Source organism: Ricinus communis, chromosome 8, assembly GCF_019578655.1.
Source record: "Ricinus communis isolate WT05 ecotype wild-type chromosome 8, ASM1957865v1, whole genome shotgun sequence".
NCBI classification, from domain to species: Eukaryota; Viridiplantae; Streptophyta; class Magnoliopsida; order Malpighiales; family Euphorbiaceae; genus Ricinus; species Ricinus communis.
Genome location: NC_063263.1, coordinates 17,806,912 through 17,832,091, shown reverse-complemented (window position 1 = coordinate 17,832,091; position 25,180 = coordinate 17,806,912). Strand labels below are relative to the sequence as shown.

The 25,180-nt window shown below is 31.2% G+C and overlaps 5 protein-coding genes across 10 annotated transcripts; 4 read left to right on the top strand and 1 right to left on the bottom strand.

Moving 5' to 3' along the window:
* Positions 1-1,890: 1,890 nt before the first annotated feature.
* LOC8282208 (histone H2A) lies at positions 1,891-3,089 on the top strand. Its single transcript, XM_002533056.4, has 2 exons — positions 1,891-2,198; positions 2,658-3,089. The coding sequence occupies exons 1-2, from the start codon at positions 1,989-1,991 to the stop codon at positions 2,898-2,900; spliced, it is 453 nt and encodes a 150-aa protein (XP_002533102.1). The 5' UTR covers positions 1,891-1,988; the 3' UTR covers positions 2,901-3,089.
* Positions 3,090-10,222: 7,133 nt separating this feature from the next.
* Positions 10,223-12,284, top strand: LOC8282210 (glycine-rich RNA-binding protein 2, mitochondrial). Of its 2 annotated transcripts, none has more exons than XM_025159786.2 (5): positions 10,223-10,382; positions 10,458-10,526; positions 10,931-11,001; positions 11,110-11,192; positions 12,002-12,284. In XM_025159786.2, the coding sequence occupies exons 1-4, from the start codon at positions 10,292-10,294 to the stop codon at positions 11,155-11,157; spliced, it is 279 nt and encodes a 92-aa protein (XP_025015554.1). In that variant the 5' UTR covers positions 10,223-10,291; the 3' UTR covers positions 11,158-11,192; positions 12,002-12,284. The 2 variants fall into 2 exon arrangements, with proteins under 2 accessions (XP_025015554.1, XP_002533103.2); XM_002533057.4 differs by having other exon boundaries at positions 10,229-10,382; positions 10,895-11,001.
* A 1,853-nt stretch (positions 12,285-14,137) lies between these two features.
* On the top strand, positions 14,138-15,249 carry LOC8286138 (histone H2A). The gene is made up of 2 exons (XM_002533058.4): positions 14,138-14,463; positions 14,811-15,249. Exons 1-2 carry the CDS (start codon positions 14,254-14,256, stop codon positions 15,051-15,053), a joined length of 453 nt encoding a protein of 150 aa, XP_002533104.1. The 5' UTR covers positions 14,138-14,253; the 3' UTR covers positions 15,054-15,249.
* Positions 15,250-20,960: 5,711 nt separating this feature from the next.
* LOC8261604 (small RNA-binding protein 11, chloroplastic) lies at positions 20,961-23,313 on the top strand. Of its 5 annotated transcripts, none has more exons than XM_025159787.2 (4): positions 20,961-21,120; positions 21,215-21,283; positions 21,373-21,479; positions 23,012-23,313. In XM_025159787.2, the coding sequence occupies exons 1-4, from the start codon at positions 21,084-21,086 to the stop codon at positions 23,102-23,104; spliced, it is 306 nt and encodes a 101-aa protein (XP_025015555.1). In that variant the 5' UTR covers positions 20,961-21,083; the 3' UTR covers positions 23,105-23,313. The 5 variants fall into 5 exon arrangements, with proteins under 5 accessions (XP_025015555.1, XP_048233844.1, XP_048233845.1 ...); XM_048377887.1 differs by having other exon boundaries at positions 23,005-23,313; XM_048377888.1 differs by lacking the exon at positions 23,012-23,313 and adding an exon at positions 21,580-22,033.
* Positions 23,314-23,623: 310 nt separating this feature from the next.
* LOC8261605 (histone H2B) lies at positions 23,624-24,391 on the bottom strand. Its single transcript, XM_015727768.3, has one exon. The coding sequence runs from the start codon at positions 24,294-24,296 to the stop codon at positions 23,850-23,852; it is 447 nt and encodes a 148-aa protein (XP_015583254.1). The 5' UTR covers positions 24,297-24,391; the 3' UTR covers positions 23,624-23,849.
* Between the last annotated feature and the right edge of the window lie 789 nt (positions 24,392-25,180).

The following is a 25,180-nucleotide window of genomic DNA, read 5'->3' as shown; positions in this document are numbered from 1 at the left end:
AAAGACTACTCATTATAAAATAATTGTTCATATTTTTTTTTCTTTTAAAATAAAAAAATTATTATAAATCAGAATTTCACAAAGAAACTTTGTATGGTTTATGGTCGAAAATATTTAATGAACATTAGAATTTTAATCCAATGGGATGCTCGCCACCGCCTTTCACTTTGAACCACCATCAAATACGTTTTATCACCTCATAAATTCTAATCGTCGATCTTCTTATTAATAAAATATCTATATAATTATAATTAAAGCTTCATATTGAATAATCCTTTCACTTTCTCTCTCTCTATTTTTTGTAATCTCCGCAACATCTTTTTTATTAAATGCATGGTGGTCATTCTGATCGAATTGTGGTGGTGGTGGTCACACCCCCGAAATTCTTATTTCTTCTATTTAAATTTGTTCATAATTTCTTTTTAAGATTATAACTTTGTTTCACATTTTGCTTTATGGATTTTGACGGTGTCCTGACCCAAATTTCAAGGTCATGGTGGACACTATGATTTGAAAAAAGTCTCAACTATCAAAGCCCATCCATTTCTAATTTTAGATTAAACATAATCCTCAATCCAATAAAATAATATCATTATATTACAACATAACCCAGGGGAGGCACAACGTCCAGCCCATCTAGCAATAAATTATTTAATCTTAATTTAACTGTAATAAACATATGGGGAATTTCAGATTCAACACAATACAATTTTATTTAATTCGTCCATACAGTAAATAGCCCATGCAAAGTAGAAAGGTGGGCCATACACCGAGGACGAAGCTTGAATTCGGGAGGCTGGCGACATATTACTACAACCGGAGAAAACATTGTGGCAACGGTGAGCGCCTCAATTCAGTCAGCAGGTATCATAAAATGGGTTCTGCTCTTATACCATGCCATGAATATGCTCAGCATGTGTCATATATATACAAATGTGCATAAAAATTTATAGTTAATTTATTAAAATCAAATAAAAAGTGAAACTAATAATTAATTTTATATTTAAAAAATAAAAAATCAATTAGTCTTATTTTGTACCATGATTTCTTATAACTATCCTTTTCCACTCCCATTTCTACATCATCAAATAAAATAACTCATTTAGGTATAATAATAGAAATAATTATTAAATTTTACATTTAATTTTATTTTAGTTATAATTTTAATTTTTTACATTTTAATCATTTAATTTAAATTTTATAACTAAAAAAATTACATGTACTAAAAAAAACTAATAAAAAAATAATTAAGAAAAAAAATACGACATGTCAATTTCTTATTAGAAATGTGACTAACTTATCATTAATATTAAAATTGAATGATTGATATGAAATAAATTAAAATTTTATGATTTAAATAAAAATAAATATAAAATTTAATAACTATTTATATTATTATTTTAATTTATTTGTAACAACTGAAATGATAAAATATTTATATTTTTTGAATTAGCAAGGATACAACATTGTATATTTAAGCTGATTATATTTTATAATTTTATCTATTATTATGAGTAGATTTTTGGAAACGTTGAATTGAAACTCAATGCAATTATTTTAAATTAAAAGATGAGTTCGATATTTATTTTTGTTAAAAAGAAATGTCTAATAAAATATAGCTTGATATTAATATATAATATATAACCCCCACCAAATAAAACCAAAAGTTAACGGCGGGGAAGTGAAAAGTTTAAAAATACAGATGAAAATATTTTCCTAAGTATTAGAACGCAAATTCTCGCTTCCTATTGGTCCAATTAAAATGACGCGGATAGCCCCCCAAACATTCCACAGCCATCGATTAGACACTGATCCAACAGTCTCCATACTCCCACACTTCCCATCCCGGACACTCCCAATTCCAGAGACACAACGCTATTATAAAACCCGCCATAACCCGATTTCTACGCCGCTGTGCGCTGTCAAGGATTAATATATATCAGAATTTCTTTTTGTGCATTGTAAACGGGTCGGGTCTTATTGGAGAAATGGAGACGGGAGGGAAAGTGAAAAAGGGTGCGGGAGGAAGGAAAGGTGGAGGTCCGAAAAAGAAACCGGTAACTCGGTCAGTGAGAGCGGGTCTTCAGTTTCCAGTTGGAAGAATTGGGCGGTACTTGAAGAAGGGAAGGTATGCACAGCGGGTTGGTACTGGTGCTCCTGTTTACATGGCTGCTGTTCTTGAGTATTTAGCTGCTGAAGTAAGTCAAATACACATTTCTCTTTCTTGATTGTCTTGGCATCTGGGTCTTTGTTGATGAGTGTTTTTATCTGACGAGTTGTTTATTTTGTCTAAAATGTCTGTTTGGCTACTGAAAAACGATGAAATGTTATTTCAATTGGTCTTGAGATTTTGTTTAGTTTTCTCATATTTTTAGTGTAGTTTTTGGTACCTAGAGATTTAGCTGTTTTGTTTATTTATCAGTTGGTTATTAATAATCATTATGATGCTGTGTTGGATTTGGGAAATTTGGTTCGAAACGGATCTTCGGTTGCTGGGAAAAATGAAGAAAATGTTTATATTTGTTAATTGTAACATTCAGATACGTTGAATCAAACGATATGGTATTAATAGAGTTGGAATGGGGGTGTCATTGCTAGCTAAGTTAAAATTCTAATTTTTCTGATTCTGATATGATCTTTCTGTTGGTTGTGCGAAGGTATTGGAATTGGCAGGGAATGCTGCAAGAGACAACAAGAAGAACAGGATAATACCAAGACATGTATTGCTTGCTGTGAGAAACGACGAGGAGCTTGGAAAATTGCTAGCCGGTGTTACCATTGCTCATGGAGGAGTCTTGCCTAATATTAATCCTGTTCTCTTGCCTAAAAAGACTGAGAAAGCTACCAAAGAACCCACCAAGTCTCCCTCCAAGGCTACCAAGTCACCAAAGAAGGCTTAAAGAGTTTGTCTCACCAAAGAAAGATCAAGAAGCTTCTCTTGTTGTATGTAATTTTGGGTTGATGTTATTTTGTTGATGATGTGTAGGGGAATTTAAACTGTTTTTTTTTTTTAAAATAGTATGTAGTACTACTTGTTAGAATGTGGCATTTTAGATTAATAGATGAAACTACTCGTTTCTTGCTTTTCATTATTTTTTGCAATTTCTTTGATTAGCGATTTACTGTTTTCGCGATTGGTGGTTGAATGATTTTAGTTGATTGTTTATTTTATGAAATGCTTTGCTTCTGCAAATTTGGACTACAATTTCATGAAAAAAGCCTTTATTGGTCAGTTGTCATATTAGGTGCTGGAATGCTTGTATCTGGTTGTAATGTTGTGTTGTTAAGCTGATTCGAACATGAATTGATGGTATCCATTGATTGTTTAGAATTAATAGTGGCAAATGCTTGTTCAATTTGTAATTTCCTTTCTTGTTGCGACCCTTCTCTTGCACAAACTGCAGATCATCTCCACACTTCCTTCTACTCAACTTTCCAGTCTTTCTAGGTACATCCTTGGTCTTTTATTCGTTTTTGCTCTTTCGGGCATATTTGTGAACTAAAGGAGTTTTAATATATGCTTTGCTACTCTGAGGTCATATCTCAAATTTGCTTCCTCGGAGCGTCTTAGTAAAAGGTCAACAGTTTGGTCATCAGTTTGGCAATACAGTAAATGTATTTCACCATTTTCTTTTAAAAAACACAATTTAATATTAAAATGCTTTGTTTTTCCATGAAAGACAAGATTATTGGAGATCAAAATTGCTGCCTGATTATCAACAAACACTCGTGTACTCTCCTTCCATTCCATATGTAAATCTTTCAAAACCTTCCTGAGCCATAGAGCTTGATTCATACCTGCTATGGCAGCATTAAATTCTGCCTCAGCAGTTGATTGAGCCAGTATTTCCTGTTTTTTAGAGCATTATGAAGATATGCCTGAGCCAAAAGTAAAACAGTAATCTGAGGTACTCTTCATGTCATATATGAATCCTGCTCAATCAATGTCAGAATATGCATGTAACTGAAAATTTTAATTATGGCCATACAAAACTCCATAACCAAGAGTCCTTTTGACATATCTAAGAACACGTTTGGCTGTTTTGAAATGAATTTCACTTACATAATGCATGAATTTTGACAAAACACTTGTAACATATTGAATGTCAGGCGGCATCGTTCAGGTGACCATGGATCTCGGTGATTTCCGCCCGAACCGAATAACCGTATCGAAAAATATCAGAACCGAAATAACCGAAATTTTTTATAACCGAATTGAACTGATCCGATTTTTTTTTCTATTACGGTATGGTATTGGTTCTTTAGTACAAATCGTACCATAACCGTAGCAGAACCGATCCGTCTTGTACTGATCCGGACTAAACCGTAGAACCAAATTTTTTACATATATTTATTAATAATTATTTATATTATATAAATAATACCTATTAAAAATAACTATAATATTATAAAATACATTATACTATATAAAAAATTATTTTATATTTATCATTTTATATAATTCAAACAATTATTATCGAAATAAAAAATACTACATATTTAAAATAATTATAATATTATAATGTACTTTATGCGCTATAAAAAAATATAAATTATATATTAATATATCATATAGTATAGTGATACTAATTTACATACTCTAACACTAAATTTATAATTTACTATCTATTAACTTAATCCTAATACCTTTTTTTACCACATACTACAAGCATACACCTAACAATTTGAACACACCGTCTTCCTCTTTAGAATACACCATCACACCTTTTATTTTGCAATTCATAAAGACAAAATCCTTAAGGTAAATTTTTGAATAGAAAATCAAAAGGAAGAAAGAAGAAATTCGCTTGCGTAGACGTCTTCCTCTTTAGAACATACCACCGCACCTCTCGATTTTCAATTCAGAAAGAAAAAATCCCTAAGGCAAATTTCTAGACAGAAATTCAAAAGGAAGAAGAAAGAAATTGGCTCGCTTAGACGTCTTCCTTTTTAGCGCCACGCATAATTGGCTCACAAAAATGCAGAAGCAAGAATTGGCTCACGTAGACGTCTTCCTCTTTAGCACTCTCTCTTCCCATAACCGTGCCGTCGTTGTTCAGTCCGGGATATTTTTCTTTTCTTTTTTATTTTTATTTTTGATGGGTAGATTGTTGGCTGCAACTGTAAAAAATATTCTATTTTAATGATTGCCATTTGTAAAATATTTTTATACTAGTAGTAACATATATTTTAATGGTTTGTATTTGAACATTGAATGAATTGTTATACTTGCAAGTAACTGAATCGTAAAACAGGTTATTAAGAATGTGATTGCAATTTTAATTCAGATTTTCATGCTACTTTCTTTAGATTGGTAATCATATTTTCTCTAAATGTATTTGATTAAAGATGAGATTTAAGTTGTATTTTTTAAAATTTTTTAGAACCGAAAATAGCACCGAACCGAATTGTATTTGACCGTAAAAATTGGTACAATACGGTACGGATCCTTTTATGGTACTGGTACCTTCAATTTTAAAAGAACCGAGATTTAGTATGGTATTGGTGATTTATAGATAACCAAATTGGACCGATCCGTGCTCAGCCCTAGACGTGAGGTACATCAAACATCCAATGAGGCTCCTGTAAATAACCTTATTGACTTTCTCAGCCCCATCCTTTTTGATGAGCTTCTCCTTTTGGTTTGTAGGAGTGCTCATTAGCTTGCAATCCTCCACTTAGAACTTATGCATAATTTCTTAGCATATTTTTTTTGACATATAAACACACCCTGCTGATCTTGCCTAATCTCCATACCAAGAAAGCATCCCATTTCACCTAGATCAATCATTTTAAACACCTTCATCATCTCCTTTTTAAAATTGCTCAATGAGTATTGCATCACTTCCTATTACTAAAAGATCATCCACATAAAGTGAGACAATTACAGTATCAATTTTATAATACCTCACATAGAGTGTGAATTCACTTTGGTTTTTAATAAAGCCTAAACTCAATAAGTGCTCATCAATCCTGCTGTACCAGGACCTTAGCGCTTGCTTCAAACCATATAGATCTTTTTTCAGTAGATATACTTTGTCTTCATGCCCTTTCACCGTAAAACCTTCAGGCTGCTCTACATAAATCTCCTCCTGTAAATGACCATTAAGAAAAGCGGATTTAACATCAAGCTGAAATACCTTTCGTCCATTTTGAGCAACCAACACTAACAACATCCTTATGGTATCAAGTCGTGCAACATGAGCAAATGTCTCTAAAAAATCAATATCAAAGACTTGAGCAAAACCCTTAACTACAAGCCTAGCTTTGTGCTTGTTAATTGAACCATCAACATTTAATTTTGTTTTGAACATCCATTTGACTCCAATGATCTTCCTATACTCACGTCTTTCAACTAATGTCCAAGTATGATTTTTTTTTTCAATCATATCAGCTCTTCATGCATTGTTGCTATCCATTTTGGACCTTTTATTGCTTCCTCATATTCTGTAGGCTCAAAAATTGCAACATTGCATTTTTCATAAATATCAAAGAGCAATCTAGTGCCTCTTACAGCAAACTCATTGACTAACTTGTCTTCATTTTGTAAAGGATCAACAATTTGCTTCTTTTCTACATTATTCCAACACCATTGTTCATTTTCCATAAGTGCACAACCCTGCCTGTTAGAATTTTCCTTGTATAAGGTTGAAAAACTCTATAAGCCTTAGATGTTGAGCTATATCCCACAAAGATGACAGGTTCAGGTTTCTTATCTAACTTATATCTTTTAATCTGCAGCACATAAGTATAACACAAGCATCAAATAGTTTAAACTTTTTTTACGAGGGTTTCTAACCATACCATGCCTCAAAAGGAGTCTTCCCATCTACTACTTTGGTAGGAAGTCTGTTTAGCAAAAAGACTGCAATATTTATAGCTTCTGCTCAATATTCCTTAGGCAACTCTTTCTCATGAAGCATATATGTAACCATTTTAACTATCATCCTATTCTTTCTTTTAGTGACTGCATCATGTTGAGGGGTATATGGAGTTATAAGTTGATGCTTGATGCCCGCCTTAGCACAAAACGGATTGAATTATTTTGAGGTGTACTCTTTGCCATTATCAGACCTTAGAATTTAAATACTACATCCACTTTGGTTCTCAATCCATTTTTTAAATCTCCAAAACACACCTACAACTTCAGACTTGAACTTGAGGAAATAAATCTAGCAAATTTTAGTGAAATCATCTATAAAAATAAAGTAATATTTACTCTCTTTTAGTGAAGGAGTCCTTTGAGGTCCAACTAAGTTTGTGTGAATCAATTATAGTCTCTTAGTTGCTCTCCAAGCAGTTTGTTTGAAGGGAAGTTTTTGCTTGCTTACCAAATTGACAAGCTCTACAACTTGGTAATTCAGACTACAAATGAAGTAAGCCATAAACCAATTCTTTCATTTGCATATTCATAAACCAACTCCTTCGTTTGCATATTTAGCACTATGGCATGATGAAAATGGCCTAGCCTTTTGTGCCAAGTTTATATGTTAGTTACAATAATTGGATAAGCTACTTGCTCCTTCTTTATTGGATCAAGTGAAAAGCTTTTGCTTTTTATTTTGATTCGAAATACTTCCTTGTCATTAGCATCCTTGATCGAACATTACTTATTTTCAAAATAACTTTAAAACCCTTCTCAATTAATTGACCTACACTTAGCAAGTTTTGGTCAATTTCAGGTACATACAAAATATCAAAAATTAGTTTTATACCTATGCAGCTTTCAATGGTTATAGTTCCTTTTCTTTTGACAGTGATGAGATCTCCATTTCAAATTCTAACTTTCGATTCTCGTGATCTGTCCAGTTCTCTGAAAATCTTTGGATCATTAGTCATGTGATTGGTACAACCACTATCCACTAGCCAACATTCACTTAAGGTACTGCTTGTAAAACATGTTGCTATAAACAACTGCTCTCTTTCTTGTTGATCTGCAACTTGAGCCTCATTCTTTTGCTAAAAATTACTTCTGCAAATTCTCTCATGATGCCTTAGATTGTTGCACTTATCACACTTGACGTCAGGTCTTTTCGAGCACTTGAAAGGAGGATGACCATTTCTGCCGCAATGCTTACAAGAAGGAAATTCTTTATTCTTTTGCCCATTATTATTGCCAGTTAGCTGATTCTTGTGTATTGAAGTTCTTCTTTTTTTATTTTTTCTTCTTGCCTTTCTCTGCTTAGTTAATTTGCAACTTAGCTTGCAACGCTTCTTCCTCAAAACCTTCCTACCTCATCATTTTTCTTTGCTCTTATGCCTGCAAAGCATTTAACAACTCTGCCAAGGTGATCCTTGACAAGTCCTTAGTATTTTCCAATGAAGAAATTGTTGCGTCAAACCATTCAGGTACTGTAACAAGGATTTTTTACACAATCATATTATCAGAAAAGTCAGTACTAGCAATTTTACCTTATTAACAATGCTTAGAAGTTTGTTAGAATATTCTTTGATTATTTCTGACTTCTTCATCTTTTGCTTTTCAAATTCCCTTATCAAATTTAACACTTGCATACCTTTGAATCTCTCATCACCTTCGTACTCATCCTTGAGAAAATTCCAAATTTCTTTAGTTGATTTCATGGTTATTATTCTGTTGAAGATTGTTGATGTGATAACAGAAAATAAATATGACTTTGCCTTTGACTTTCTTTGCCTCTTTTCTTTGTGATTTTTTAATTGTGCAAGTGTTGGGTTGTTAGGTAAGGGAGAATCTCATAATCCTCTTCTACTGCTTCCTAGAGATCGTTTGCATTAAATATCCTTCCATTTTAACAGCCCAACCATGATAATTTTCTCCATTAACACACGTGGAGCAATAGCGGTGAAAGGTGTTTCTGAGGTCATTGTTTTGTAACTAATTGAAGAAAGCAAAACAATTGGTTTGTATGGTGTACACTCAAACAACACTCGGTCCCTTAAGAAAATTTTGAAGCTCTGATACCAGTTTGTTGGACAAATATAATTATTTCTGCAAATATAAAAAGTATAAAAATCATAAAGAAAATAACTATGAAAGCTTAACTTAATTTTATTGATGGATGGAACTATTTATACACATTGTCTAGTAACATAATAAACAAAAAATTTGCTGAATATTATTGAATTTCCTAAATTACTGAAATTGTAGATTTATAACAGAAAAATAAAAACAGAATAATAAAATACTAAACTTAGTCAAAGTAGCATGTGTTTGTATTTGAACTCAACTACTGATGCATATCTTTAACAAAGCTACTACCACAAGGCGACTCCTTGCCTTCGATAAGCCTGGCCTGGAAAGTTTCAGGCGGTGAAGTGGCCATTTGACATGGCAATGCCCCTTGCCAGGGCCGAGACTTCCAAAACTCGATTCACGCCAACGGTGAGCTTCTTGCTGGTGTTCTCCAATTTTAATTCCAATGAATTTGAAATTCTCGCCCCAAAAACTCTTGTGCCATAAATTTCAACCTTAGAGAAATGTCGGAATTAGCTCCTTGATTATAGAATAAATCTCTTGATTATCGGCCTTGATTATAGGTTAATTATAGAATAGAATTGTTTCTTAATTTAGCTAATGATTTCTTGATATATTTCCTCTTCTTTAGAGATTGAATAATATACAATATATGATTTATAGAATTCATTCGTTCAACAATAAAAGATAAGTTTGAATTTGATTATTTTTTAAAAAATCATAAAAAATAAAAACATAGTAAAAATATAATAAATTAAAAATTAAGACATTTTTGTAAGTATGATTTAAAATAATATGTCCTTTAACTTTTTTTTTGTTCTCTATCCTCAGGCCCAAATTCAATAGTTTCACTTTCAGCAAGAGTTTGATATCTTTCAAATCAATATCTATTTAATTTTTTTTTTTAAAAATTATCTTTTAGTTGGTTATTAACTATACAATAAAAAAATAATTATTTATAATATAATAACTCCTCATATAATATAAGATTTTATACTCAAAACTTTCCAAGTAAAAAAGGGATTTATTCTTTATGATTTTTTGTTTCATAATTTTTGATAAAGAAAATATGAAAGCACACCATAGGAACTTCAAAATAAATCTAACAATTTAAGTTCTGGAAATTTCGAAAAATCCTCATGCTATCATGCATTATTTTTCTCTAATAGCAATTTTAAAATAGACAAAATAAAATAATACAGAATACCAACTGACAAGAAATGGCAAATTTAAACCAAAATATAAACGAACTGAAACGCCAACGTTTTCAAACTACCTATATTCGTCAACCTCGCACATTTCAGGTGCTGTTTCTCAAATCTCTGCTAAGATCTAATGCAGTATTGGCATCATTGTGGTGTTAGTCTCTCCACTACAGCTAGATGGTTATTACCTCGCCAATTCTTCACCAAATTGTTTGTTGGAGGTCACTTTCTTTCGATTGATTTGTTCAAATTTCTTCCCATTTTTTATACTAACTTGCTTTGAATCGTAATCGCAGGACTTTCTTATGATACTAACGAAACCATTTTGAGAGATGCTTTTCGACAACATGGAGAATTAATTGAAGGTAAAAGGCTCTTCTTTTTATTATTCTTTTCAAGGATTTGTCCCCTGCTATTGTGTGTTATTCGATTGAGTTCTTGCAAATCATGCTTAATTATTTTTAAGTTGAAAGAGTAGAATTAATTCTGGCCACCATGCGTAGCCTGTTTCAAACCCGGATAAAGGAGGAAGACTGGAGTGGGTGACAGCTACTATAAAACTGTCACGTCTCATAATGTGGATCCTATTAATATAAGCGGATTCTAATTAACTTAGGATTAGGCTTAGTTAGCTGAAAGAATTGAATTCTGATGAGCTTTCCGAACATCGATAGAACTGAATTGAATTCTTACATTCCTATTAGACGTTCCAAACGCAACTTTGTTTTAGCAGTTAAAGTTATATGTGATCATGTGAATGGCAAGTCAGAAGGGTATGGATTTGTGAAGTTCACTTCTGAATCTGCAGCCTCCAAGGCTTTGAAAGAAATGAATGGTCAGGTAAAATAATTTTGATATCATCTCCATAGAATCTTGTTCTCTTATATATATAATTTTTATGAACATGGCATGGGTTACTAATATTTTGTTTGTTTGATACATTTTCAGTTGCTGGATGGTAGAAATATTCGTGTGTGTTATGCACACAGGAGATGACAAGAAGGAGCTCTGTATCTCTGCTTGTAAAAAAGGTTAGAAACAAGTGTCTATGAGTTATTATTGTATCAGTAGTATCTGTGTTCTGATATATGATCTACGTTTTCCATATTGGATAAATGTGAAACAATCTGTTTCTTATTTATGGTTATAGTTCTATGCAATGACAGTAAAGTTTGTCCTTCTTTTCTGATAAAACAAACATATCAATCTGAAAAATCAGTTTGGTTTGGTTCCCGGTAAAATTAAGAACACTCCACATTTGAAATTTAATTTATTTTGTATGTGCAAGAGGTCTTCCTTTGTTCTACCAGGATATAAAAAGAGTGGAAGTACCAAAGAAACAGAAACAGTCAGATAAGCAAAACCATGTGTAATATATTAGAAAAGGATGGGTACACGAGGGGTACTGTATACATGTTCATCACAAATAAATTTCCCTGAAACCCATATGTTTTAGTAAGGTAACTTGGTTAAGAAAAGGGTAAGGGCATGATGTGCTTGGGTGCTGGCTGAATGATAAAGTGAGATTATCAGCCCTGAACCTTCTGTAAAAGTTAGCGCCTTCTACTGTGTAGGCATGCTGCTTCAAAGGCAACCCAACAAACAAAAGATTCTAATGATCATAAAGTAACTGTATTTCTGATTTGAGAGCTTAGGAAAGAAAAACTAACTACTGTTGCATATCAGGAAATTTGCATGTAAAAGTCGAGCTCAAACAACAAAAATCGATAAACCATTGTCATAAACATCCATTCTGCCATTGATAATTTGATACCAAATATAATTGGCAAATGACCTGGGAGATATAGTCGAGCTAAATGTATGTTTTGTAATTTTGCAGAGAGGTAGAAAGAGCTGACCCTCATATATATAGCAGGACAGGAATGCAACTCTGGAATAGTTCAAGCAAGAAAACTGGCCAAGAAACGCAACACATACATGAAAAAAAACTGAAGCATAGGAAAGAGGACCCAAGTAGTGCCCTGCTTTGTACAAATTTCATAAACCATAGCTAGTTCTTACTTACACCAAGTGTATTGCCGCGACAAATAGCAGAGTGATATATATTTATATTTTGCATTAGGTAATTGATAGTATATTTAATTATTTAAAATTAATTAAAATGTACAAATTGTCTATCAGTTTGCCGTATAAATGGAGCTATGCATCTAGACTAAATAAGAATTTTTCTTAAATATATTGGGAAAGCATGCGTTTAGCTAAAAGCAGCAATGCCATTGATGACAAAATGAGAAATGTTGTTCACCAACTAACAACAAATCCTTGACTATGTTTGAATAGTCATGGAAGCTTCTCCAAGCCAAGCCTGATCTTCCACTCACTACAATGTATCAACCCAACAAAATATTATAGGTTAATTTTCCTGTATTAGTTCTGACAACCTAATTTGGGAATCCAGTAATTTAGCTAATTAACTATCCCACAAATGCACTCAATCTTCTTTTTTAGGGATGACTTTCTCTCAAATTTGGAGTAAAGTGCTAGGTGACCTCCAAAACAGCGATAATTGCAATCATTTGATCCTTTCCCTGGTGATTTTGCTCTGGCGCCCTTGCACAACTAGGAATGATAGCATTTTCAACACTAAATTTTGGACGGAGTCTGAAATCATAGCACAAGCATAACTATGGAGTTTGAAAAGGCTGTTTCCGAGTTGCCCTTGACTTACGTACACCGGACAACGAGAAGCCCTGAGGTACCTCCCTTTGTTCCTCCTTGTTGGATCAAAATAAATTTCGATGCAGCCACAAACTCTTCTCTTTCCTTTGAAGGAATTGGTTTCCTAGTTAGAGATCATCAAAATCAAATCATTCACTCTCACTCAAAAGTGTATTTTGGTCAGTTTTGCCTTTTTAACTTTGGAAAGCTTGGTTCTTGGAGACGCAACGCATAGGGCAATTCAAAATCTTTGGTCCAGAGTTATCTTTGAAAGAAATGTTGCAAATGTTATTAACAAAGAAGAAAAAAGGCATTAAATTGAATTGGAACTAAAATCTTCAAAATTGTTCATTTTTCTTCTTGATTTACATTGACCATATCAAAGAAAGAAAAAAAAAAAAGTGAGAAACAACAATTGCCATGTAAAATTCGAGTTTCTTTTGGTCATATAATGCAAAAGTAAAACTAATCATTACATTAGCTATGAAAACCAACTCTTTATAACTATATATAATTTTAATAAACTGTTCGGCCACAAAATTAATAATATATTACAAATATATCAAATTTGTGGGAATAATTAGTTAGCTATAATGTTTTAGCGACGATAAATATAATATAGCTAATTGATTTAGTTAACTATAGATGCTAAAAAGTAATAACAAATAATAATTATATAATTACAATATTAGTTGAACAAATTAATTAATAACTCCAATTAATAAATAATTATTATATATTTATATATGGTAAATTGAAATTTATAATACTTATTTTTTTATAATATATAGCATGTATAACTGTAGTCAATATTATATTTTGAGTGGATAAATAATTATATATTTTATTGCAAATCAAACAGAAAACACTAAAAAGAAAGTTAGGCAGGTAACAGTTCCACATATTTAGATTGAGCATTGAAACATATCAACATACAAACTTTAATCATAATTAAAATTAAAAATGTGACAAGATCATAACTTTAATCTTTTTATTACTTTTAGCTAAAAAATTCTATTTGACATATTTAATAAATTTAAAAGCACCAAATATATATATATATATATATATATATATATGACTTCAGTGGGAAAGTTAAAAGTTCAAAAAATGCAGGTGAAAATTTCTTCTACATATTAATTCACAAGTTCTCGCTTCCTATTGGTCCAATTGAAATGACGCGGATAGCCCCCTGAACAACCCTCAGCCATCGATTAGACACTAATCCAACCGTCTCCATACTCCCACACTTTCCACCTCAAACACTCCCAATTCCAGAGACACCGCACTATATTATAAAACCAGTTCATAACCCGATTCCTACACCGCTATGCGCTATCAAGAATTATTATTTTTTATAATTTGTGATTTTCTATTTTGTGTATTTTAAACGGGTCGGATCTTATTGGAGAAATGGAGTCAGGAGGGAAAGTGAAAAAGGGAGCGGGAGGAAGGAAAGGTGGGGGTCCGAAGAAGAAACCGGTAACTCGGTCAGTGAGAGCCGGTCTTCAGTTTCCAGTTGGAAGAATTGGGAGGTACTTGAAGAAGGGAAGATATGCACAGCGGGTTGGTACTGGTGCTCCTGTTTACATGGCTGCTGTTCTTGAGTACTTAGCTGCTGAAGTAAGTCAAACACCCATTTCTCTTTTTTGATTGATTTGGCATCTGGGTTTTTTCGATTAGTGTTTTGATCTAAAATGTATGTTTGACTACTAGAAAAACGATGGGATGTTATTTTAATTGGTCTTAAGATCAGGTTTGATTTTCCCATGTTTTCAGTGTAGTTTTTGGTACCTAGGGATTTAGCTGTTTTGATTGTTTATCAGTTGGTTATTGGTAATAAATTGTGATTCTGTGTTGAATTTGGGGATTTTGGTCCAAATGGTATCTTCGGTATGATGTGGAATGGGGCTGTGATTGCTAGCTAAAATCGAAATTCTAATATGATGTTTTCTGTTGGTTATGCGAAGGTATTGGAGTTGGCAGGGAATGCAGCAAGAGACAACAAGAAGAACAGGATAATACCAAGACATGTATTGCTTGCTGTGAGAAACGATGAGGAACTTGGAAAATTGCTAGCCGGTGTTACCATTGCTCATGGAGGAGTCTTGCCTAATATTAATCCTGTTCTCTTGCCTAAAAAGACTGAGAAAGCTACCAAAGAACCCACCAAGTCTCCCTCCAAGGCTACCAAGTCACCAAAGAAGGCTTAAAAAGTTTGTCTCACCATAGAAAGCTCAAGAAGCTTCTCCTGTTGTATGTAATTTTGGGTTTCATGGTTGATCTTATTTTGTTGATGATGTGTAGGCGAACTTTAATTTTTTTTTTTTTTTTAAAGTATGTAGTACTACTGCTAGAATGTGGCATCTCAGATTAATAGATGAAACTACATGTTTCTGCTTTTCATTATTTCTTTTGCAACTCCTTCAATCATCATTTTACTGTTTTGGCGATTGGTGGTTGCATGATGCTAGTTAATTGCTAATTCATGAAATGCCTTTGCTTTTGCAATTTTGGACTACAAAGTGTTAATGGATGGAACCTTCTTAAAGTGCACCTTCTTTTTCTGTAATGTTGTCCACATGTATTGATGCTTATATTCCCCAAGCTTTGCTAGGGGTTTGCACTTTGAACTCCATTCTGAGCATATGTTTGGGTGCAATCTACTGCGATCTTGCGAGTGATACAACCGCTTTGAGAAAAAAGAAAGAACGGCAGGTTTTTATCTTTACAAATACGATCTTGTTTTTGTTTATGAAGATGACATGGTTTGACAGTTGGTGTTCTTGGTAAAATTAACAAAAGTACACGCACGAGGTTTTCTTATTATGTTTTAACCACGATATATATAATGAATTAAAGTACCAAAGAAACAAAAACAAGCAAACCACAAGATAAAACTTTGAAGAGGAAGGGTATGCAAGGGTCATGATCTTTCTCATAGTACACTGTTCCATGAAATAATTAAATGCAGGAATTGAACTAAATAATATATCATGAACCCGGCTGCTTGAATATCATGATCTTCTATGAAATTACAAGTCTTGGTAAATTTATGATGGGATTAGTACAAAAAAAAAGTGCTTTCTGGTTCACTGATTTATAATTTTAATTATGTGTTTTTTTTAAGATAGAGAGTTACGTGAATATAAATTATGATAAAAGATATCTCATTATAAATTATGATAAAAGATATCTCATTCTGATAATGATTTATCTATTTTTATTTTGATAAATTATCATATTATTATATTATTCATATTTAATAATATGAGTTTATAACTTAATAATTTTTATTTTTGTTATTTAACATTAGATCAATAATTTTTTAAATTACGATTTAACGATAATTGATGAAAATAAGAATTGTTAAATTCTAAAATTACGTTATCAAATACGAGCAACATGATAATTATGATTAATTGGAATAAAAATGAATATCCTTACCAATCAAAATCTTTTGTGAGCGAAATACTTTTATGGTTATAATTTATAACTGCATATTTATTTTTATCTGAAAAAAAAAACACTTAAAATTGTAAAATAGTGAAATATAAAATACTTTTTTTGTACTTATCCCATTTATGATTTATCCAAGAAATAAACTCATCACAAATAAACTTCCTTAAAGTAACTTAGTCATCCTGGGTTAAGGATGAAATTGTTGAAAAATTGACAATATCTGTGAGACATAGAATGACTCGTTTTGAAGAATGTCCACTTAAAAATGAATTATAGGTGAATGATAAATTAATATTCATTGAGTATTAATATAAAAAAGTCATGAAATATCAAAAATCATATGATATGTCAAAAGGCATAAATTAATGGTGAATTAATCAGAAAATATACCAAAAGTGATGGAGTAATTATAATTAATCATGATATATAAAAGGTGTCAAGATATATTAAAAGTCATTTCTCTATATTAGTCATTCGCTATATATATTAAATATATTTCTTTCATTCAAGATGTGAAAAAGATTATTCTCTCTTCTTTTTTTTAGTTTCAAGTGTGATAAAACTCAAACATACTTCAAGTTTGCTAGTACAATTGTTGTGATGTTTATCAACTGTGTTGATTTATTTTATCCTAAAAACCATATGTCATATTATTATCAAACACCAATGATGAGGAACAAATTTATTCAAATTTTTGATGTTTTAATTTCTCTTCATTGGTATCTCAATCTCCTTATGATGGTATGTAAAATTTATGCTTTGATGTTTTTCATTGAATTCAAATTTTTAAAATTATTAGCGTCTTATTTTTCTTATATCGGTATCTTATTTTGTTATTTTGTTGTTCATATATTTTTATGTTACTCTTATTAATTGTTGTTGAGTTTTGATTTCTAATTCCAACATTTGTTTATGTTTTTATATATTATTACTAAGAGGACCGATATTATGAACCTAAACCTTCAAAGTTGATGTCTTTATTTGTAGCTGCATTGTCCTTCAAAGACATATTTTCTACAAAATTTTGTAAACACGTGATCATACAATCACTGTTTATTTACTGTCGGAACTTGAAACATAACAATTAACTACAATTGTGATAGAGAAACTTGCGTGCAATTTGGAGTTGAGCTCAAACAACAAAGGCATAGACACTATAGCATGGACAAACAATTGTCAGAGAATGCATTCATTCCACCATCGATCATTTCGTGGTTTTGTTCATTTTCCAACTGAAAGCTGAAAGAGATGGGTATAACCCTCCTACAGTCCTACGGATAGCAGTTTCCAGGAATGAAACTGTTCAGAATTTCAAGCTAGAAAAGTGACCAAGAAAGAAACAAAAGCACAAGAAAGAGGAGCAAATTAGTACTCTGCAGTGCACAAGTTCATTTAAAATGTATTTAGGAAAAAACAACAATGTGATTAATGACAGACTGAGAAATATTGCACTCGTAACAACAAATTCTTGACAATTTTCCCACATCACAGATTGGGTTTGATAAGGTCATGGAAGTTTTCACTAAAATCAACTATTCCCTTTATAAATCAATCAATGTCTTCTATTTAGTAAAATGTAACAGCCTACCAAATGATTATGGTTAGTTTTCTTGTGTTAGTTTTGGGACCCTAATTTGGGAGCTAGTTAACTATCAAATAAAATCTAGTCCCTATACAACCCAATCAATCAGTGCCAAAGTCTGGGAGCTGATGATTCAACTAGAGAGTAGAAGAAAGGTTGAATGGAATTGAGAACTCTTATAGCAAAATATTAGGCTGTGTATCTATCAAGAACATATAACAAGGAAGAGCGAATTGATAATGAGGTAGCAATGTCTACGTTACCAAGTAATTGAATTTATAATTAAACTAGTCGTTTATCCGTGAGTTGTATAACTGTTATTATTATTTTAGTTATAAAATCAAGTTAACAGATACAATTTAATAAAATTTTAAATATATAATATTAATTTATAAAATTTTAAGAAATAATAACAAATTAACTATTTTTAAATATACTTATTTTTTTAAGATTTTAAATTTTTTTTAATACAATAATATAAAAATTGTTTATTAATTAATTTTTATATTATATAAATTAATATATCAATATAATTGATATTACTAATTTCTTAGAATTAAATTTTTATTATGTAATTAAGAAATTAATTTATTATTAAATATAATATTAAAAATATAATTCAAGATGTTATTTTCTAGAATTAGAATTATTATCTAATTACAAAAAATTTATTAGTTAATATAATATTAAAATATAATTAATATGTTATTTATTAGGATAGAATTAGTATATTATATGATTATAAAATTATTTTATTAGCTAATGTAATATTAAAATATAACTAATATAGTTAATATAATATTAAAAAATAATTAATATGTAATTTCTTAGGATATAATTAGTATCATTATCTGATTATGAAACTATTTTATTAGTTAATATAATATTAAAATATAATTAATATGGTATTTTTTTAGGATTAGAGTCAGTATTTAATTAGAAATGTAACTTTTGAATCAATAAATTAATAGAAAAAACTATAAAATTATACATAAGCTTGAATCTTATGTGTCAAATAGGGCTGAGTATGGATCTCGGTGATTTCCGCCTAAACCGAATAACCATACCGAAAAATACCAGAACCGAAATAACTGAAATCTTTTATAACCGAATTGAATTGATCCGAATTTTTTTCTATTACGGTATGGTACTGGTTCTTTAGTAAAAACTATACCATAACCGATCTGTCTTGTATTGATCCGGACCAAACCGTAGAACTGATTTTTTACATATATTTATTAATAATTAAATATTATATAAATAATACCTATTAAAAACAACTATAATATTAAAAATTACTTTATACTCTATAAAAAAATTATTTGATATTTATCATTTTATATAATTCAAGCAATTATTATCGAAATAAGAAAAAGAATACTACATATTAAAAATAACTATAATATTATAATATATTTTATACTCTATAAAAAAAATTTATATATTAATATATCATGTAGTATACTGATACTAATAAACATTATTCTAATACTAAATTTATAATTCACTATCTACTAACTTAACTCTAATACATTTTCTTACCACATACTACAAGTCTACACCTAACAATTTGAACACACGGTCTTCCTCTTTAGAAACATCACCGCACCTCTCATTTTGCAATTCATAAAGACAAAATCCCTAAGGCAAATTTGTGGACAGAAAATCAAAAGAAAGAAGGAAGAAATTCACTCGCGTAGACGTCTCTCTTTAGAACACACCGCCACACCTCTTAATTTTCAATTCAGAAAGACAAAATCTCTAAGGCAAAATTCTATACAGAAAATCAAAAGGAAGAAGGAAAAAATTGGCTCGCCTAGACGTCTTCCTCTTTAGCGCCACGCATAATTGGCTTGCAGAAAGGTAAAAGGAAGAATTGGCTCGCGTAGACGTCTTCCTCTTTAGCGCTCTCTCTTTCCATAACTGTGCCGTCATTACTTAGTCCCGACTATTTTTCTTTTCTTTTTTACTTTTTTATTTTTATTTTTGATAGGTAGATTGTTGGATGCAACTATGAAAAATATTTTGTTTTAATGATTGCCATCTGCAAAATATTTTTATGCTATTAGTACCATATAATAGTTTGTATTTGAACATTAAATGAATTATTATACTTGCAAGTGACTGAATTGCAAAACAGGTTGTTCAAGAATGTGATTGCAATTCTAATTTAAATTTCCATGCTACTTTCTTTAGGTTGGTAATCATATTTTTTCTAAATGTATATGATTAAAGATGAGACTAAAGTTATTTTTTTTTTAAATTTTTACAACTGAAAATAGCACCGAATCGAACTGTAATTAACCATAAAAATTGATCTATTAATGAATATAATATTAAAAATATAATTTAATATGCTATTTCTTAAAAAATTAAAAGTATTATCTAATTAAAAATTAATTTATTAGTTAATATAATATTAAAATATAATTAATATGTTATTTCTTAAGATCAAATTAAAATTATATTTAATTAGTAATATAATTTATAAATTAATAGAATTACAAATAAATTTAAATTATTATATGTAAAAAAATAAGTATATATATCAAAACAAATATCTTATATGTAAAAATATAAGTATATATATTAAAAAAAATTTAGATCTCAAAAATTAATATATATATATATATACACACAATATGTGTTATATTATTAATATAGAAAAACTTGTCTCTTTTCAGTTTGTACTCTCACAAATCTATCATTCATATAAGAAAAGAGATAAAAAAAATAAAGAGATAAATATAAAAAATATTTTATAATTTTTCTTGGCAATTATAGAATGTGATATTTTTTAAAATAGAAAAGATATATAATTAATAATTATAATAAATTAATCTTATTTAAATTAATAATTTTTTAAATTATAATTTTATAATTAAATAATGATATTATAAATTATTAAACTTTAAAATTAATTTTAATATTTAATTTCATTTAGAAGGTAAAACAATCAAACTTAACGAACAAGTGATTAATTTATTAAAAAAGAACATTGGAGAACACTTTAATTTAATTCTAGAAATACAGCCTACAGGAATCTACTAGTAAATTAGGCCACATCTCGAGGGACGAAGTAGTAATTACCCTCTGACATTTTTTTTTAGAAATCCTTTTTGTTTTTTAATAATAATAAGTCAGTTGTCTTTCCTCAGCGCCGTTCAGTTACTCAGAAAGTTTTGAAACGCAGAAGAAAATGGCAATAAGACTCGGCTCGCAGCTCTTTGTTGGCAGTTCAGTCTCTTTCTCTCTTCTTTATGAATTATAACGCGAGTTATAAGTAGTTGCTTTAATTCTTGTTTTCTTTATTTGTTTTCTTTTTTCAAGGATTATCATGCTATACCACAAATCAGAAATTGGAAAAGTTGTTTTCGCCATTCGGAATTGTAAAAGAAGGTAATCTCGGTTACTTGGAATGAATTTTCTGAGAATTGTGATCTTTTAATTGAATTTTAGAGTTTTTATTTTAATGGGTGTTTTTGTAGCTAGGCTAGTTCTTGATCCAAGAACTCAAAAGCCTAAAGGTTTTGGCTTTGTTACCTTTGATTCAGAGAGCCAAGCACAGAAGGCCTTGAAGGCCATGAATGGCAGGGTAATTATCACTTTCATTTCTTAAGAAATTCTTCCTTTATTTATTGACTGAATTTTTTTTGGTTTGAATGTTGATTACTCTGTGTTAAACTTGCTGGAAGCTCAATGAAAGTAATTACAAGTGTTGAATTGATTGGTCCCACTAATGGAAATTAAGTAAGTTGGACATTCGGTTGAAATTATGCAAGGCTTACTAATTTTGAAGTGTTGATTATAGTGATTCGATTTTTCATATCTACAAGTTCATCCACTCTTCAGTTTCAATAAATATGAATGCAAGAGCATACTTGAACTTAGCTCTTACATATAATAAAGTTGTTTGGTGAAATTATGGTCCCTAAGAAGTTGAATTCCTTGTTTCTCTGATCGCATAGTTTATTTTCTTGTATTGGATTCTTTTCTTTCTGTTAATGTATTATCAGTGTGAATGCTTCAAAATTCATCTGCTGGGGAAACCAAATAATTTGAACAAAAGTGGTGTCTTCTGTGCTAATTACTTATTGGAAGCTGCCCTGGTAATCTGGGTCTTTTTTATAATATTGCTATATTATAAGAGACTATTTTGTTTTAGCATATAAATAAAATAACATGGCACAATTGTCCTTCAGATTTGTAGAATATCTAATGACTTGGTTGTGCGAGACATTTATACCTCTAGCTACCAATTAATTGAGAACAACTGTTTAAAATCCCAAAACTGCTACATTTAGGGATATAGTTTTTTAATTTTGCTGTTTTTCTGAGCATTGTTGGATTTCTGCTCTCCAAATTCCTTATTGTAATGTTTGGATGGAAATAGTTTTTTATTCCAATATACGGTTTTGCATATCTGAGCTCATTCTGAGATTTAATTTTAATTTGTAACTTAAACTTGTTGAAGTTATAGTTCACAAAGTTTGGAATTGATTTCCCAACATGCCTCAACTTGATTAGGCTGCATATGCCATTAGTTTATATTGATTAGTTTTAGTTAGTTGAATTGCTTCGGATATTTGACCCCTAAATCAGAGCCCCAAAACTGCTAGAGCAAAAATATCCTTTGTAATTTGGGGGGTTGGTCTTAGTGCTCATGTTGCTGGATGGCAGATATGGTTTGTATTTGCAGTCTGCTCAACGGGAAATACTGGAAATCTCCTAGCAGGCCAGGTTTATGCTATTGGAACAGGGTCAAGAATTTTATTCTGTTGTTTGCTGAACAACATTTCACATTTTCGTCATCAAGCATATTGTTGCTCGGATTTCTTAATTAAAACTTGTTATCCTAGAAACTAGAAAGTAGTAGGAGGCTTGGAGCTCTCAACCTAATCATATTTTGACTAGTAAGGAAAGATTATTTCATGTTAAAGATTTTCTTTGGAGTTCAGGATTCAGTTTATCTTAGTTACATCAGGTTGCTAGAAAAGAAATTTTAAATGTTTACACATCCTCCAACATGTGCTGTCAAAATGTGTTTATATTGTCTTCTGTGGATGTAAATACTTACCACAAAGCGCTTATCTTTTTCCTCCTTTATTCCCATATGCATGTACGGAGGGGTGGGTGTTAATCGAACAGATAGTTGATGGAAGACTGCTATTTGTGGAAGTTGCAAAAAGTATAAACTCAGGCGAAGATGCAAGCGCTTGAAGATATCTCTAGTGACCATTTGTTTGCCAATTGAATATTTATGATAGAATAGTTTTTCAACTGTTCTCTCTATTTGGTAACTTCAAACAAATTGCGGGTTTCTCTATTGCAATTGTAGTTTAATTTTGTTGTCATGTTCTGCGAGTAATTATACAATAGATTCATGAACACTCAGTGTCTTGAGTTGCACAACACTGTTGGATTGTCTAGTGCTTGGCAACCATCTGATCTTTTCTTATTAGAAGGTCTAACCTGACACTTTCAGATATCCTTGACAACGCACCCATACATATCTTGACATTCGCCCATTTCCCTAGCCTTCACACACTGTTACTTAACAAAAGTAAACAAGAGGGCAGAGCACAGCATGCGCTGTTACAGTGCAAGTACATATTCGAGCAACAGTTAAACCATCATCCATGAGCTCCGTTCAGACGATCACAATAATTTTGACCTTACTTTAAGAGCGCCTGTTTTCACGCTAAGAATTTAAACATAAAAAAATAATTGAAAAACAGGTACATAAATGGGCAAATTTTGTATTTCATTCCATTTTTAACAATACTAGAAACATCAGGAATTCAGGATCGGGTAGATCCAACCTTCAATTACAAACACCAAACATAAATTTTTCAAAAAAATAAAACAAAAGCTAGAAATCATAAAAATCCCAAATCTACTAACACCTAAACCCTAACCCTAGACAGCAATACACACAAAACAAAGCCCTCATTCATCGTCAAATTCAAGAGCTAGTAAATTTTGTTACAGCCTTAGTACCCTCAGATACTGCGTGCTTCGCCAATTCACCCGGCAACACCAATCTAACAGCAGTCTGAATCTCCCTAGAAGTGATAGTTGGCTTCTTGTTATACCTCGCAAGCCTCGATGCTTCTTGTGCAAGCTTCTCGAATATATCATTTATAAATGAGTTCATAATTCCCATAGCCTTGCTTGAGATCCCAATATCAGGATGCACTTGTTTCAACACCTTGAATATATAGATCTTGTATGTTTCTATGCTCTTCTTCGTTCTCTTCTTTTTCTTGTCCCCAGCCGCCGCTGCTCCTCCTTCCTTTGGTAGTTTCTTTCCGGCCTTTGGTTTCTTCTCTGCCGGTGCTTTCTCCGCCACCGTCTTTTTCTCCTCCGCTGGCTTCTTCTCTGCTGGTTTCTTCTCCGTCTTTGGTGCCATTTCCTTTTTCAGAGAGAGATAGGGTTTACTTTTTAGAGAGAAAGGAAAGCGATAACAATTTGGGATAAGAGATATTTTGTTGTTGAGAGCGTTTGGGCTTGTTTATATAAAAAGCTGAGATGGAATGGTATTGGTTGGTGGGATTTCATGCGGATTGATGACGTGGAGATATTGAAATTGTCCGATTCGGTCTGGAATAGTAAGAGGATCTACGATGGAGCGTGAATTGTGGTAGCGGCATTGTCTTGCTTTCTACGAGGTTTAAAGCGGATAAATAAGCTGGACTGTAGGGACCGTTGGATTGAGTTCATCGAAATCTGTAAATCAACGGTTAGTAAGTGGTTGTTTAATTTTAGGTAGAGCTCGAGCGAGATAGGGATCGGGGATTACGATGGGAAAAATGACTGCGGACAGATGACATCAATTTTTGGTGAAAATACTGAAATGGCCTTGGAAGATGGTCAGGTACAGACGGTAGCACAACGGACAAATCTGTAATCCAGTCAACTGCTTTTTGTTTTTTTTTCTTTCCTTCTAATTTTGCTTAATCCAGTTAATTTTGTTCTAAAGAGCGAGCTCCAAAAATTGTTTTGGTCTACAATTATTCCAAATATTATGGTAAAATAACAGAGGAGTTATTTTCTAATCATGAATTAATTATTTGTGGACATGCCACACAAACTAAAACATAAAGCATGATTTATTTTCAAAAATTCAAATGCCTCTAAACTTCTGTTACATAACAGCTTCTGCCAATAACAAGAAAAAAAGAAAAGAAGATGCCCCATATAAAATAAGATAATAGAAATATTCTTAAATATAAAGAATTAATTCTTATATTGCTTGAATAACCACATGTAATAAAAACATAAATCATTAGTAAT